This window comes from Thalassophryne amazonica, chromosome 9 (assembly GCF_902500255.1).
Source record: "Thalassophryne amazonica chromosome 9, fThaAma1.1, whole genome shotgun sequence".
In the NCBI taxonomy this organism is placed as follows: Eukaryota; Metazoa; Chordata; class Actinopteri; order Batrachoidiformes; family Batrachoididae; genus Thalassophryne; species Thalassophryne amazonica.
Window position 1 is genome coordinate 99,040,003 of NC_047111.1, and position 14,317 is coordinate 99,054,319.

Sequence of the window (14,317 nt, forward strand, 5' to 3'; positions counted from 1 at the left end):
AAATCAACATTACACTTACCTAAACTGATTAAACCAATTAAACTACAAAAACATAATAAATCAGTAACACTAACTACCATGAACCACAATAATGACATTTAAAGCTCCAAACCCCCGAACTTTCATGTTGCATTACAGCACAATGTCCGTTGTTCACTGTTATTAGCTAATATCACTAATTTCTCCAAAAATATTAGTCTTATCAACTTTTTGTTTGCGCAGCATTCATCCTAGCCTCAACATACATAAGCATACCAAACAGCACATGTCAGCTCTCCCCAGTTTCTCCATCATTGAAGTCATACACACGTATGCAAGAACACACACAGAGGCAACTTGGCTATTATCATATAGACAGAGAATGATAAAGCTAATAGCTTTCAAACTGAATTTAATGCTCTTGCAGCAAGACATTAATCACTTTTAGTTTTCTTAGCATTTGCTCCTGCTTAACGACTTTACCTCAAGAGGCACATTACCGCCATACAGCAACCCCACATAGAGGTGGGAAAGAACAAGACGAAGCTCGATTTTAACATATAAATAACAAACTGTTGACTCAGACACAACAGCAGGAACCTTGACTCATGTTTTACACGAAGAAAAGTGATGAGAGTTTAATATTTTTATTATTTTCTATGATGAGATGCCAATCCTGTCTCCAGTGAAGATTTCTGCACCGGACTGTACATGTAAGTCTCTGTTTTGTCCATTACGACAGGGTAACTCAGGACTGGGCTTCAGCATTGCTGGAGGAACTGATAACCCACACATTGGTGATGACCCCGGGATCTTCATCACCAAGATCATTCCTGGTGGTGCTGCAGCAGAGGATGGACGCCTGAGGTTTGTTCCCTGCATTTACCAACACATACTTAAAAAGTGATCATATCAGAAATGTTTTCAGACAACAGAGAAAAAAAACAAGCTTTCACATTCCTAAAAGTGGCAGAACAATCCTTTAAGTGGAAGATCATCTCACTACTCGCTAGTGGGTGGATTAATTCTCATTTAGTCCTGCACTGGATAATTTACCTCCAGAGAAATTTTACTGCAGTGTGAGTTTCCTCTTGATATGTGGAGTATTTTAAGCTTTATTAAGTATTAAATCCTGAAGTCTGTGCAGCAGTTTTATGATTCTCAGGGGAGCCATAGTACTTTCATCGGTGAGGTTATATTTTTGTCTTTAGGCTAGTTGGTTGGATTATTAGCAGGATTTTTCAAAATCTAATGGACTGACTTTCACTGCAGATGAAGTATTCAATCAATCACTTACTTCTATATTTTATTAATTCACCAATTTACACATTTGACAAAAACCTTGAATCTGGCCTATGATTATATATATATATATATATATATATATACAAAATGTGTGCAAAGGATCAGAGCAGCAGTAATATTTTAGAGGGCCTTTTATGCTTTTCTTGCTGGGGTGTTTTGTAACAAAGGTTTAATTAATGCATTTTTAGTTGACACTCCCTTGCTGATGCTTCACATCCTGCACTCAGATTTCAATCATTCTTACTGTTTCCTTTTTAGCTTGTGTGCATTAATGACCTAAATCAGATTTCACCCAAATTTAACGTCAGCTTATTTCATTTCAAGCATAATATAAATGTCTGGAAATGAATGTGCAGCACTCTGCTGCTTCAGCCCTTTTTGAGCTCTGATGGTGTGCACTGAAGCATTTGTCTATGTTTGCTGAAGTGAAACTCACCGTCTGTAATGGTCTTATTAAATTAACAGGGGCAGTGTGGATACAGTTCACTGGCTCTTTTGCTACTGTTTATCACAGAAATAAGGACAAAACGCGGGCTCATTTGTCACGAAACCGAAGTGAACCCTTTTCTCAAAGGAAAACCCTTTTTGCTATAGACTTGATGTTGTTTTCTGTTCCTGGCAATTTGGCAAACAGCGCAAAGCGTGCATGTGGTCAGTTCCAAATGGATCACAGAAGGAAGCCAGGCATAAATCACATTAATTGATGCTTATTTACTCCAAGGTGGGCTGTGAGACTAATGCATTATGGGTGGGAGAGAGAGGCTAATCTCTCTGGGGATGGAGTTCTGATGGGGATTTTTTTTTTTCTTTCTTGCAGTAAAAGAGAAACCAGGCACTCTTCTTGCCGCTGTGCTGGAGCTCTGCAGCAGAGCACTAAATCAAATCAAATCAATTTTATTTATATAGCGCCAAATCACAACAAACAGTTGCCCCAAGGCGCTTTATATTGTAAGGCAAAAGCCATACAATAATTACAGAAAAACCCCAACAGTCAAAAGGACCCCCTATGAGCAAGCACTTGGCGACAGTGGAAAGGAAAACTCCCTTTTAACAGGAAGAAACCTCCAGCAGGACCAGGCTCAGGGAGGGGCAGTCTTCTGCTGGGATTGGTTGGGGCCGAGGGGAGAGAATAGGAAAAAGACATGCTGTGGAAGGGAGCAGAGATCAATCACCAATGATTAAAAGCAGAGTGGTGCATATAGAGCAAAAAGAGGTGAATAAAAAGAAACACTGGGTGCATCATGGGAACCCCCCAGCAGTCTAAGTCTATAGCAGCATAACTAAGGGATGGTTCATGGTCACCCGATCCAGCCCTAACTGTTGGGAAGGTGTCGTAACACGGACCCACAACAGGGGGCGCTAATGAACGGACAATGGATAAGGGAAGGAGTAACAATTTAATGTTGCACAAGAACACAACGTAAAATAAACAAAGGTACTGCCAATCACACACAAGAGGATTGCGGGCAGGCTCGAAGATAGGAGACCTCAGATGAACGAAGAGCCGGGACCCACACCGCTTCTACCACCAACGGCCTGAAGAACACTGAAGCCGCCAAGCCCCGAGTCCCCAGGTGGTCTCTGTCCTCCGTTGTCGGCCCTGGTACTGCTGGCAGAAAAAACAGAAGGTAGTGAGTGTGAATCCTCACACCCAGCAACCTTGATTATTGATTCTTGTGGAGGGAGAGCCTCCACCTCCAATCATACACACGTGCAGCTCCGAAAATCCAGTCAAGGAAATACCACCAGGAAAAAACAGCTGCAAAACAGATCAGATTATTATTTGACGTATAAGTCAGCAGAGAGATTACCTTGTATCGTAGGAGATTTCTCGGCGAGGAGGTGGAGTCGCCACCCGGCCTTTATGGTGATGGTGATGATGAGATGAGTGACAGCTGGTGTTGAGGATGATTGACGGCTGTCACTCCCAGTGGTTCTGGCGCCCTCTTGTGCTTGAAGCCCGCACTCCAAGCAGGGCGCCATCCGGTGGTGGTGAGCCAGCAGTACCTCCTCTTCAGCGGCCCACACAACACTAACTAGAAGCTTTTTCAAAAAGGAAAGTTTTAAGCCTAATCTTAAAAGTAGAGAGGGTGTCTGTCTCCCTAATCCGAATTGGGAGCTGGTTCCACAGGAGAGGAGCCTGAAAGCTGAAGGCTCTGCCTCCCATTCTACTCTTACAAACCCTAGGAACTACAAGTAAGCCTGCAGTCTGAGAGCGAAGCGCTCTATTAGGGTGATATGGTACTATGAGGTCCCTAAGATAAGATGGGACCTGATTATTCAAAACCTTATAAGTAAGAAGAAGAATTTTAAATTCTATTCTAGAATTAACATGGAGCCAATGAAGAGAAGCCAATATGGGTGAAATATGCTCTCTCCTTCTAGACCCTGTCAGTACTCTAGCTGCAGCATTTTGAATTAACTGAAGGTTTTTCAGGGAACCTTTAGGACAACCTGATAATAATGAATTACAATAGTCCAGCCTAGAAGAAATAAATGCATGAATTAGTTTTTCAGCATCACTCTGGCAAAAGGTCAGTCAGACAAAAGGTCTGAAAAATCACAAAGAAACTCACAGTATCGACCAGGTGGACGATAGATAATAACAAATAAAACTGGTTTTTGAGACTTCCAATTTGGATGGACAAGACTAAGAGTCAAGCTTTCAAATGAATTAAAGCTCTGTCTGGGTCTTTGATTAATTAATAAGCTGGAGTGGAAGATTACTGCTAATCCTCCTCCTCGACCTGTGCTTCGAGCGTTCTGACAGTTAGTGTGACTCGGGGGTGTTGACTCATTTAAACTAACATATTCATCCTGCTGTAACCAGGTTTCTGTAAGGCAGAATAAATCAATATGTTGATCAATTATTATATCATTTACTAACAGGGACTTAGAAGAGAGAAATCTAATGTTTAATAAACCACATTTAACTGTTTTAGTCTGTGGTGCAGTTGAAGGTGCTATATTATTTTTTCTTTTTGAATTTTTATGCTTAAATAGATATTTGCTGGTTATTGGTGGTCTGGGAGCAGGCACCGTCTCTACGGGGATGGGGTATTGGGGGGATTGCAGGGGGAGAGAAGCTGCAGAGAGGTGTGTAAGACTACAACTCTGCTTCCTGGTCCCAACCCTGGATAGTCACGATTTGGAGGGCCAATTAATAAAATTGGCCAGATTTCTAGAGATGAGAGCTGCTCCATCCAAAGTGGGATGGATGCCGTCTCTCCTAACAAGACCAGGTTTTCCCCAGAAGCTTTGCCAATTATCTATGAAGCCCACCTCATTTTTTGGACACCACTCAGACAGCCAGCAATTCAGGGAGAACATGTGGCTAAACATGTCACTCCCAGTCTGATTGGGGAGGGGCCCAGAGAAAACTACAGAGTCCGACATTGTGGTCGCAAAATTACACACCGATTCAGTATTAATTTTAGTGACCTCCGATTGGCGTAACCGGGTGTCATTACTGCCAACGTGAATTACAATCTTACCAAATTTACACTTAGCCTTAGCCAGCAGTTTCAAATTTCCTTCAATGTCGCCTGCTCTGGCCCCCGGAAGACATTTGACTATGGTTGCTGGTGTCGCTAACTTCACATTTCTCAAAACAGAGTCGCCAGTAACCAGAGTTTGATCCTTGGCGGGTGTGTCGCCGAGTGGGGAAAAACGGTTAGAGATGTGAACGGCTTGGTGATGTACAGGGGGCTTCTGTTTAGAACTATGCTTCTTCCTCACAGTCACCCAGCCGGCCTGCTTTCCCGGCTGCTCGGGATCTGCTGGGGGACAGCTAACGGCGGCTAAGCTGCCTTGGTCCGCACCGACTACAGGGGCCTGTCTAGCTGTAGGATTTTCCAAGGTGCGGAGCCGAGTCTCCAATTCGCCCAGCCTGGCCTCCAAAGCTACGAACAAGCTACACTTATTACAAGTACCGTTACTGCTAAAGGAGGCCGAGGAATAACTAAACATTTCACACCCAGCTCAGAAAAGTGCAGGAGAGACAGGAGAAGCCGCCATGCTAAACCGGCTAAGGGCTAATAGCTGCGCTAAGCTAGCGGATTCCTAAAAACACACAAATGAAGAATGTGGAAATAATTTAGAGGTGACTCAGCAGAGAGGGTGCTTTAGTTAAGGCACGTGAAGATTACACTGTGAAATAAATCGTTATCTAGTTATCTAGATCAATCTAACTACGCAGATTAAAGAGCTAACAGATACAGCAAAACACCGCTGTTCTCCGGAACAGGAAGTGATACAATACCGCAGTGAGAGCCAACCACCAGATCTGTCCAGCAGAGCACTAAGCATGCTTAATGCACCACCTCTGCTTATGGCTTGGAGTATTTTAAGTGTTTCCTGTGGAAGTTGTTGTTCTGGAGGGAATCACGCTGATTTATAATCAAGCATAAACCCCCCAATAAAGACACTCAGTTTTGTCTGCTAAAACTCGGTTTCATTTTCTTTGTTGTTGCCCCTGAGCTTCAAAACAGATTTTAAATCTTGTTTGAGGAAAAAAATGTATTCCGCTACATTACTGAATGTGCATCCTGTCATGTTCAATTATAACCAGTTTCAGTTCACTGAAAACACCACAATAGAGGGCGAACCAGTGATTAGTCACTACGTGGCTAAGCTTTTCGATAAACTGTGTAAATTACATTTGCTTTGCCAATTCCAGAGACTAATTCTGCTAACGCTAAATGCTTGGCCATCAGACAGACATAGATGAAAATGTAACCTCTGTGGTGGAGGTAATTCAATGTTAACGCTTCACTATATTAAAAATATACTGGAATGAAGACTTGATCACACATAAAATGAAATGATGTGTAAATATGGCACTGCTTTCTACTGTGGGCAGTGGTTGTGTGTTTATGTGTGGGATTGTTGTTGTGTGTGCCGGGTCTCAGCTGGTCCCTCTGAGAACCCCCAGGAGATTTGTGTCCTTGAGTGTGAGGGCATGGATGTTTTGGTCGACTCCTCAAGGGAATTCAGTCTGAGCTGCATGCTGACTCTGATTTTTACACATGCATGCACCCACTCATAATCTAAACCACACTCTCTCCGCGACTCATAACATTGCATAGAAATAATGGGCTTGATTTATGTAAGGTTTACGATACGATACGATACGATACGATACGATACACTGTATTGTCCCTTCCGGGAAATTTGTCTTGGACTCCAAGAGCTGCACAAGTAAAAAGTAAAACTGCCATGACATAATTACATGACTCATACATTTTACATAACTTAATACACACATCAATCATACATATTGCACATCCCTAATACACATATCCAAATTGCACATACCCGTATTACACAGCAGTCTCACATAAATAATTCATGCATATTGCACATATCCCTAAAAACACATACCCCTATTACACAGCCATCTCCCACATATGATTAAGGAAAATACTAACAGTGAATAAATAACACTAAAATAACAATGCCACCATGTCATTAACGCACAATCCTACTACCTATCCCAGGAACCATATTTAAGACTCTAATTGATGTGGGCACAAATGAGTTTTAAAGCGATTCAATTTGCACTGAGGGACTCTGTATCGCCTACCAGACGGTAGGAGTTCATACTCAGGATAGAGGATGTGGGAAGGATCTGACAAAGCTCGCTGCGCTTGTTTGAGAACAGACTGTTCATACATGGACTGCAGGGAAGAGTTTCCCGCCCTCCCTACAACTTTCATAGCAGTCTTCACCAGACAAGCAAGCCTAGATTTTAACTGGACAGAGAGAATACCGTACCAAGATGACATCCCATACCGGATAATGCTTTCCAAAACAGCCTGATAAAACAAAAACAAGATGTTCTGATCAACCCCAAACGCCCTGAGTCTGCGCAGAAAATATAACCTCTGCTGTAAACGAGAGCATAAGTAGTAAGAGCATAAGTTTGCATGTGTAAAAACGTATACAAGCACCATAAAGTAGCTCTCTCAAAAATGTGCTGATTTGCTAACAGTGCGCACTGTTATGTACAGACGCAGGTTGAGGAGCGGACCAACGTCTGACCGAACCCAGCGCTAAATAACCAGAGAGCGGTTCCACAAACAAAACGATTTTATTTCCCCTCCAGTGCAATAATTAGTGTACAACATAAATATTTGGTTTGTCTGGCGGAGTGAAGGACGGCGCGCTCTCCAGCGCCCAAAAGGATCGAAGCCTCGGCGCTTCTGGACTCAGATTCACCGCCAAACACACCCCAGGTGGACACGACAAACTGGCTCTGTGAAGGATGGAAAAGGTGAGGTAAGTCAACAGAGCTACAGCAAATATCCTTCAGAGGCACACACTATCAGCAACACATTCAGGTCTGAATTTAAGCTTTATGTAAATGAGCAGCTTCTCACAACAGGTGGAGGATCATCAGTCCGTACGCCACGGCAGAGAGAAGCAAACTGCACAGTTCTCATCAATGTTCAAATATACTGCGTAACAAAATGCCAAATTACTATTAACGATCATTCAGACAGTAATCACCTCTGATGTGTGCTGACAGCATGTGTCCCTCACCCGTCCTCCTTCACAGGCACGATGTGTCAAACCCTGGCGCGGTCCTCAGCGTCTCACAAACGAACGTCACAAGGTCGAGTTCCCGGCAATTCTGCTTGAACCACTCATGGCTTAAATGCAGAACGCCATCTCATTATCTGCTTCAGCTGAAAGTCTTTAAGTTTGCACGTGAGCATCATCCACAGGTGCTGCGCGTCAGTAGGCCTCCACGTGAACATCCTCCACAGGTGCAGCTAATAATGCTGATGAGGGTGAAGGACTCTTCTGCCAGCACCTTCTCCATAGACAAAAACCAGTTTGCATACCACCTGGAGAGCAAAGAAAAGAAAACAACACAAAAACATCCAGCCAAACCCCCCAACACACAACACGCACTGAGGATTACATCTTCCCAATGTGCAAAATAGTGCGTATTGTCCATTTAACGTTTTCATTCATGAATATGCAATTTGGGGTGTGTCCAACTGAGTGCACTTGAGGTGTTAAACTTGAGGTTTGCACAGGCAACACATGATTTGTCAAGGGTAAAAAGCAATTTCAGGGGCTGAAATTACATCTAAAATTTAGCACATTTGAAACCGGTGCTACCGTAGCACACTGTTGCACAATCCATGCAGACATGCATAAATCTGATTCATAGTCATTCCCAGTGAGTTGTTTGGGTATGCATTTCTTTAGTTTCACTCAGTAATCTTGTTTAACACAGAAAACATTATGATTAAACATTAATTTATAGTGGCCTTTTTTTTTCTTTTTTTTTTACCATAAATGTATGAGTAATTACAGGCATGGTCATTTTGAGTGACAGATAATGTGTGCTGGGTCAAGGAGGCTAGCTGCTAGTAGTGGTTGCTAGTTCTTGTGGACTTGACAAGATAATATAAGACAGTATATAATAATATATTCCTGTGTGGTTAATTGTACTCCTGGACCATCTAAAAAGTTGATGTTCCAGTAATTTCATTGAGTGAGATTGTTATATTATTTAATTTATATGTTTGCATCATTAGCACTATTCAGCAGGTATCGCTGCGTGACATTAGCTCCACTGAAGGTGCCACAGTTACTGAGTAAGTACCTTGTCATAGCTTCTAATACCCGCAAGAACCACCACCCAATCTTTAAAAAAATATGCCTTCATTAAACACCTGGACCCAGGTTAGTCTATTAGCCTCAGCTTGTTTTTTCATACTATAATGGAGGGTGTGTTTGGGCTTGCCCGGGTTGTACCAGTCTTGCCCACACACAACCTTTTTACTCATTTATGGGTTGGCTGTGAATTTTGAGGAGTCAGGTACAGCCAAGATGGTGATATCAAGAGCCTCTTCATTTAAGTTTCAAACCCACTGTTTGAAAACCTATGGGTGACATCATGGATGGTTTGTGTTCTTATAATAGTAATTTGATTAAAAATATCTGCTTTTTCCACAGTGTCTCCAAGGCTTCTCAATCTCCACCCACCCCCATTTCTCACCATTCACTCTAATATTCTCATTCAGTAATGCGTACCTGTAAACAAAACCATTTATCATACTCTTTGTCATAACACCATGACATTGAACATAATTCATATTCCCTGCTTTTATGTCAGAGTATAATCCAACTCATTGTCATCCCTAAGGCATTAAACTGCACCTGCCTTCACACTGGCACATTGTGACAAATGCAGTGTGTGGTTGTGGTTTTGTTCTTAATTATTACCAACTGTCAGAAATGTTTGCTCCTCCTCTTCCAGAGTAAATGACTGCATCCTGCGGGTGAATGATGCTGATGTGTCAGAAGTTTCCCACAGCAAGGCAGTGGAAGCACTTAAGGTTGCCGGTTCTATTGTCCGGCTGTATGTCCGGCGCCGTAGGCCAATGCTAGAGACCATCATTGAGATCAAACTCACCAAAGGACCAAAAGGTAGGCTCAAAATGACCGGCATTTGTGGAAAGTCCCTTCTGTTCTGCAGGTGATATTCTTGCAAACACTGATGGGTTTTGGTAAACCAGATCTGATTATTTTAAGGAACAAAAATGAGGTTTTGTAAGTGCAAACTGTTTTAACCAGCTACTTTTCTTCACACATGCACACACAGGGCTTGGCTTCAGTATTGCAGGTGGAGTTGGAAACCAGCACATACCTGGTGACAACAGCATATATGTCACCAAGATTATTGATGGCGGCGCAGCACAGAAAGATGGCCGGCTACAAGTTGGAGACAGATTGCTAATGGTGAGCATCAGGTTGTGAATGGCTTCCATATTTACAGTTCTTACAAAATACTGTACATCATCATAAACATACTGAATTACCAATGTATCAACTATGTAATCAAAGCCACTGATGCTTGAAACTGCCTAAATTCATCACAGAAGTTGCGTTGGCTTTTCTCATGAGTCTCCTTTATGTCCATTTAAGATGTTTTGTGGACAGCCTGCTGTAAGGAGATTTATAGCTGTGAAATACTCTTTCTTTTTTTTAATGATTGAGATTTATAGAGAAGACTTGTGACCTTGCCAGAAAGATGTGTCAGCATCGATAATAGTCTCTGGTCCCCTCCCCTCCCGGGGTACTAATGAAGCATTTATCTGGCTGACATCATTAAATAGGTGGCTGGCGCAGTTTTGTCAACATCAAGGCTTTAGCTTTATTGATAACTGGCCTTCGTTCTGGGGCCGCCGTGGTCTGCTGATGCCGGACGGCCTCCACCCTACTGGGGAAGGTGCCGCCATCTTGTCTGCGAACATAGCTAGAGCTCTACGGGAAGGGTAACATTAGGAATCTACAGCAGGCCACGGAGCAGGTGATTAGAGACCCTGCAAGGCTTATGACTAATGTGGGTGTGGAATCCATTAGCTTAGCAGGGAAATTAGTGCAGGAAATCCACTATGGTGATATTGCAATTTATCTGCCAGGGAGGGAAATTCAACAAGTTGAGATTGTGGCCTGCTTCTGTAGACGTGTCCATAAAAATCATAGAGGGATATGCTTTGCAAACTTAATACCCTTTACTATATTGGATGATGTTGAAATTGTGGATGGCCCAGTGGTTGTTCCAGCACTAGCAAAGATTTTGTGTTTGCTACCTACAACACACGTGGAATGTCTCAAACCTAAACCTACTTCTAAGCAACTTATATATGCTACTCTGGAACCACCCCTAAACCCAAACAGTTCAACTGTCAACCCCACTGAGGTCTTTAGACTGGGTCTCATTAACATAAGATCACTGTCCTCAAAATTATTGTTGATTAATGATTTAATTATTGATCATCACTTAGCTATGATTGGGTTATGCGAAACCTGGCTTAAACCTACAGCTGTCCTCCCCTTAAATGAAGCCTGCCTACCAGCATATACATTTAGTCACCGTGATGCAAAGCAAGGCAGGGGTGTTGCTCTTATTTATAAATCTAGGTTTAGCTTATTAGCTGTTGGGGGTCACAAATATAACTTGTTTGAGCATCTGATTCTCCGCTCTGCTCAGGATATTACGCATTGCCAAGGTCAGAAGAACAAAAATCAACCGTATTACTTTGTCACTGTATATAGGCCTCCTGGCCCATATTCTGAATTCTTAGATGAATTTGGTGCGTTCATCTCTAATTTGTCAACTAGTGGAGATAACATTCGGATCATTGGTGACTTTAACGTTCTTATAAATAAGCCTTCTGATCCCCTATGCAAATCATTTATGGAAATTGTGGATGCATTAGGATTTCGGCAATGCATTTGGGATTCGACGCACATTAGTGGAAATACCCTGGATCTGGTTCTCGCACGTGGTATTGCTGTCACGAATATTGACATCATGCCTCTTACATCAGTGGTCTCTGATCACTCACTTGTTAAGTTTACAGTTTCGCTGCCGTGTTTAGTGGAACAACAACCTTATTTATCACTACAGCGATGCATCAACTCCTCAACTAAGACTGAACTAGAAGCTAGACTGCCTGATGTCTTAGCCTCATTTTTTACAAATACCCAGTCAGCAGACAGACTTGTGGATAGTTTAAACTTAGTGCTCAAAACTACATTCGACATGATTGCACCACCTGTGTTGAAACCGCGCTCCCACGAATCACAGTCACCTTGGTTCAATGATTACCTGCGTGACGTCATTCAAAATTAGAAGTATTCCACCTTGCGTGGCGTGATGCTATCTTAGACTATAAGCATGCATTATTGGCTACAAAGCGGACCTACTGCTCTGATTTGATCAGCAAAAACAAGCATAACTCAAAGTTCTTGTTCGACACGGTGGCAACACTTATTCATGGACAACCACCTGTAGCTCGCTCTCCTTTTACAGCACAAGATTTCCTGGATTACTTTGAGAAGAAAATAGATGACATTAGGTTGAACATATCCCAGCATGCCTTAACCCAGTCAGTACACCGTGCTATTGAGGTGGGTGCCACTACTGAGGTATTACCTAGATTTACAGAATTTGATAGTATCTCTCTGCGCATGCTGACGAAACTGGTAACGTCAACAAAAAGCACAACCTGTTTATTTGATCCTATACCAACAAAACTGTTTAAGGACCTGTGGCCCACTCTTGGGCCGATTGTGCTGGAAATTATTAATCTTTCTTTAACTTCTGGATCTGTTCCTAAATGTTTCAAATCTGCAGTGATTAAACCAACCTAATCTTGACCCTAGCGTATTAAAAAACTATCGGCCGATATCAAATCTATCATTTTGCTCTAAAATTCTGGAAAAAGTGGTGTCACAGCAGCTCATAGACTTACTGAGAATAATCTCTTTGAGCCACTGCAGTCTGCTTTTAGAAAATATCATTCCACAGAGACGGCTCTCACTAAAGTGGTGAATGATCATCTGCTTACAATGGATTCGGACACCACTACGGTTCTGTTGCTGTTAGATCTCAGTGCTGCATTTGATACAGTGGATCATCATATTTTACTTGATAGGCTGGAAAATAATTTTGGGATTACTGGGAGTGCCCTTGCATGGCTGACGTCATACTTGACCCCTGCTTTTCTCCCTTTATACAGCACCCCTTGGTCACATATTGCGGCGTATTGGGATTACCTTTCACTGCTATGCAGATGATACTCAGTTATATATGCCAATAACCGCTGGTAATCTCATTCACAGAAAATCCTTAGAAGATTGCCTTGTAGCAGTGAGAAGTGGATGTCTAGAAACTTCCTACTTTTAAACTCTGATAAGACTGAAATGATGGTTCTTGGTCTAGTGAGACATCGGCATCAATTTGACCAGTTAACACTCAGCCTAGGCTCGTGTGTCATACATCACACTGACAAATTGAGGAACCTTGGGGTAATTTTTGATCCTTCGTTGTCCTTTGGCCTCCACATTACAAATATTACTTGGACTGCTTTCTTCCACCTCTGAAATATAGCGAAGATTCGTCCCATCCTGTCTATGGCTGATGCTGAGACCCTGATCCATGCGTTCATCTCTTCTAGATTGGACCACTGCAATGTTCTATTTTCTGGTTTACTGCAGTCTAGCATTAGGGCTCTCCAATTGGTTCAAAATGCTGACATGAAGCAGAAAGTTCAACCACATTACACCCATTTTGGTGTCTCTTCACTGGCTTCCTGTCCCAGTGAGATCAGACTTTAAGGTTCTGCTACTAACCTATAAAATTATTCATGGACTGGTACCTCCCTACCTAGCTGACCTAATTAAACCTTACGTACCGGCCCGGGCTTTACATTCTCAGGTTGCAGGACTCAGCCTGAAAGCTGAAGGCTCTGCCTCCCATTCTACTCTTACAAACCCTAGGAACTACAAGTAAGCCTGCAGTCTGAGAGTGAAGCGCTCTATTGGGGTGATATGGTACTACGAGGTCCCTAAGATAAGATGGGACCTGATTATTCAAAACCTTATAAGTAAGAAGAAGAATTTTAAATTCTATTCTAGAATTAACAGGAAGCCAATGAAGAGAGGCCAATATGGGTGAGATATGCTCTCTCCTTCTAGTCCCCGTCAGTACTCTAGCTGCAGCATTTTGAATTAACTGAAGGCTTTTTAGGGAACTTTTAGGACAACCTGATAATAATGAATTACAATAGTCCAGCCTAGAGGAAATAAATGCATGAATTCGTTTTTCAGCATCACTCTGAGACAAGACCTTTCTGATTTTAGAGATATTGCGTAAATGCAAAAAAGCAGTCCTACATATTTGTTTAATATGCGCTTTGAATGACATATCCTGATCAAAAATGACTCCAAGATTTCTCACAGTATTACTAGAGGTCAGGGTAATGCCATCCAGAGTAAGGATCTGGTTAGACACCATGTTTCTAAGATTTGTGGGGCCAAGTACAATAACTTCAGTTTTATCTGAGTTTAAAAGCAGGAAATTAGAGGTCATCCATGTCTTTATGTCTGTAAAGACAATCCTGCAGTTTAGCTAATTGGTGTGTGTCCTCTGGCTTCATGGATAGATAAAGCTGGGTATCATCTGCGTAACAATGAAAATTTAAGCAATACCGTCTAATAATAC

At 42.2% G+C, this 14,317-nt stretch overlaps 1 protein-coding gene across 1 annotated transcript in view; it reads left to right on the forward strand.

Moving 5' to 3' along the window:
- Nucleotides 1-14,317, forward strand: part of dlg2 (discs, large homolog 2 (Drosophila)) — a 658,820-nt gene that overhangs the window by 513,814 nt on the left and 130,689 nt on the right. The window contains exons 9-11 of the mRNA XM_034178851.1: nt 722-846; nt 9,563-9,732; nt 9,908-10,044. Coding sequence (XP_034034742.1) covers nt 722-846; nt 9,563-9,732; nt 9,908-10,044 — 432 coding nt within the window. The remainder of the gene's footprint in view (nt 1-721; nt 847-9,562; nt 9,733-9,907; nt 10,045-14,317) is intronic.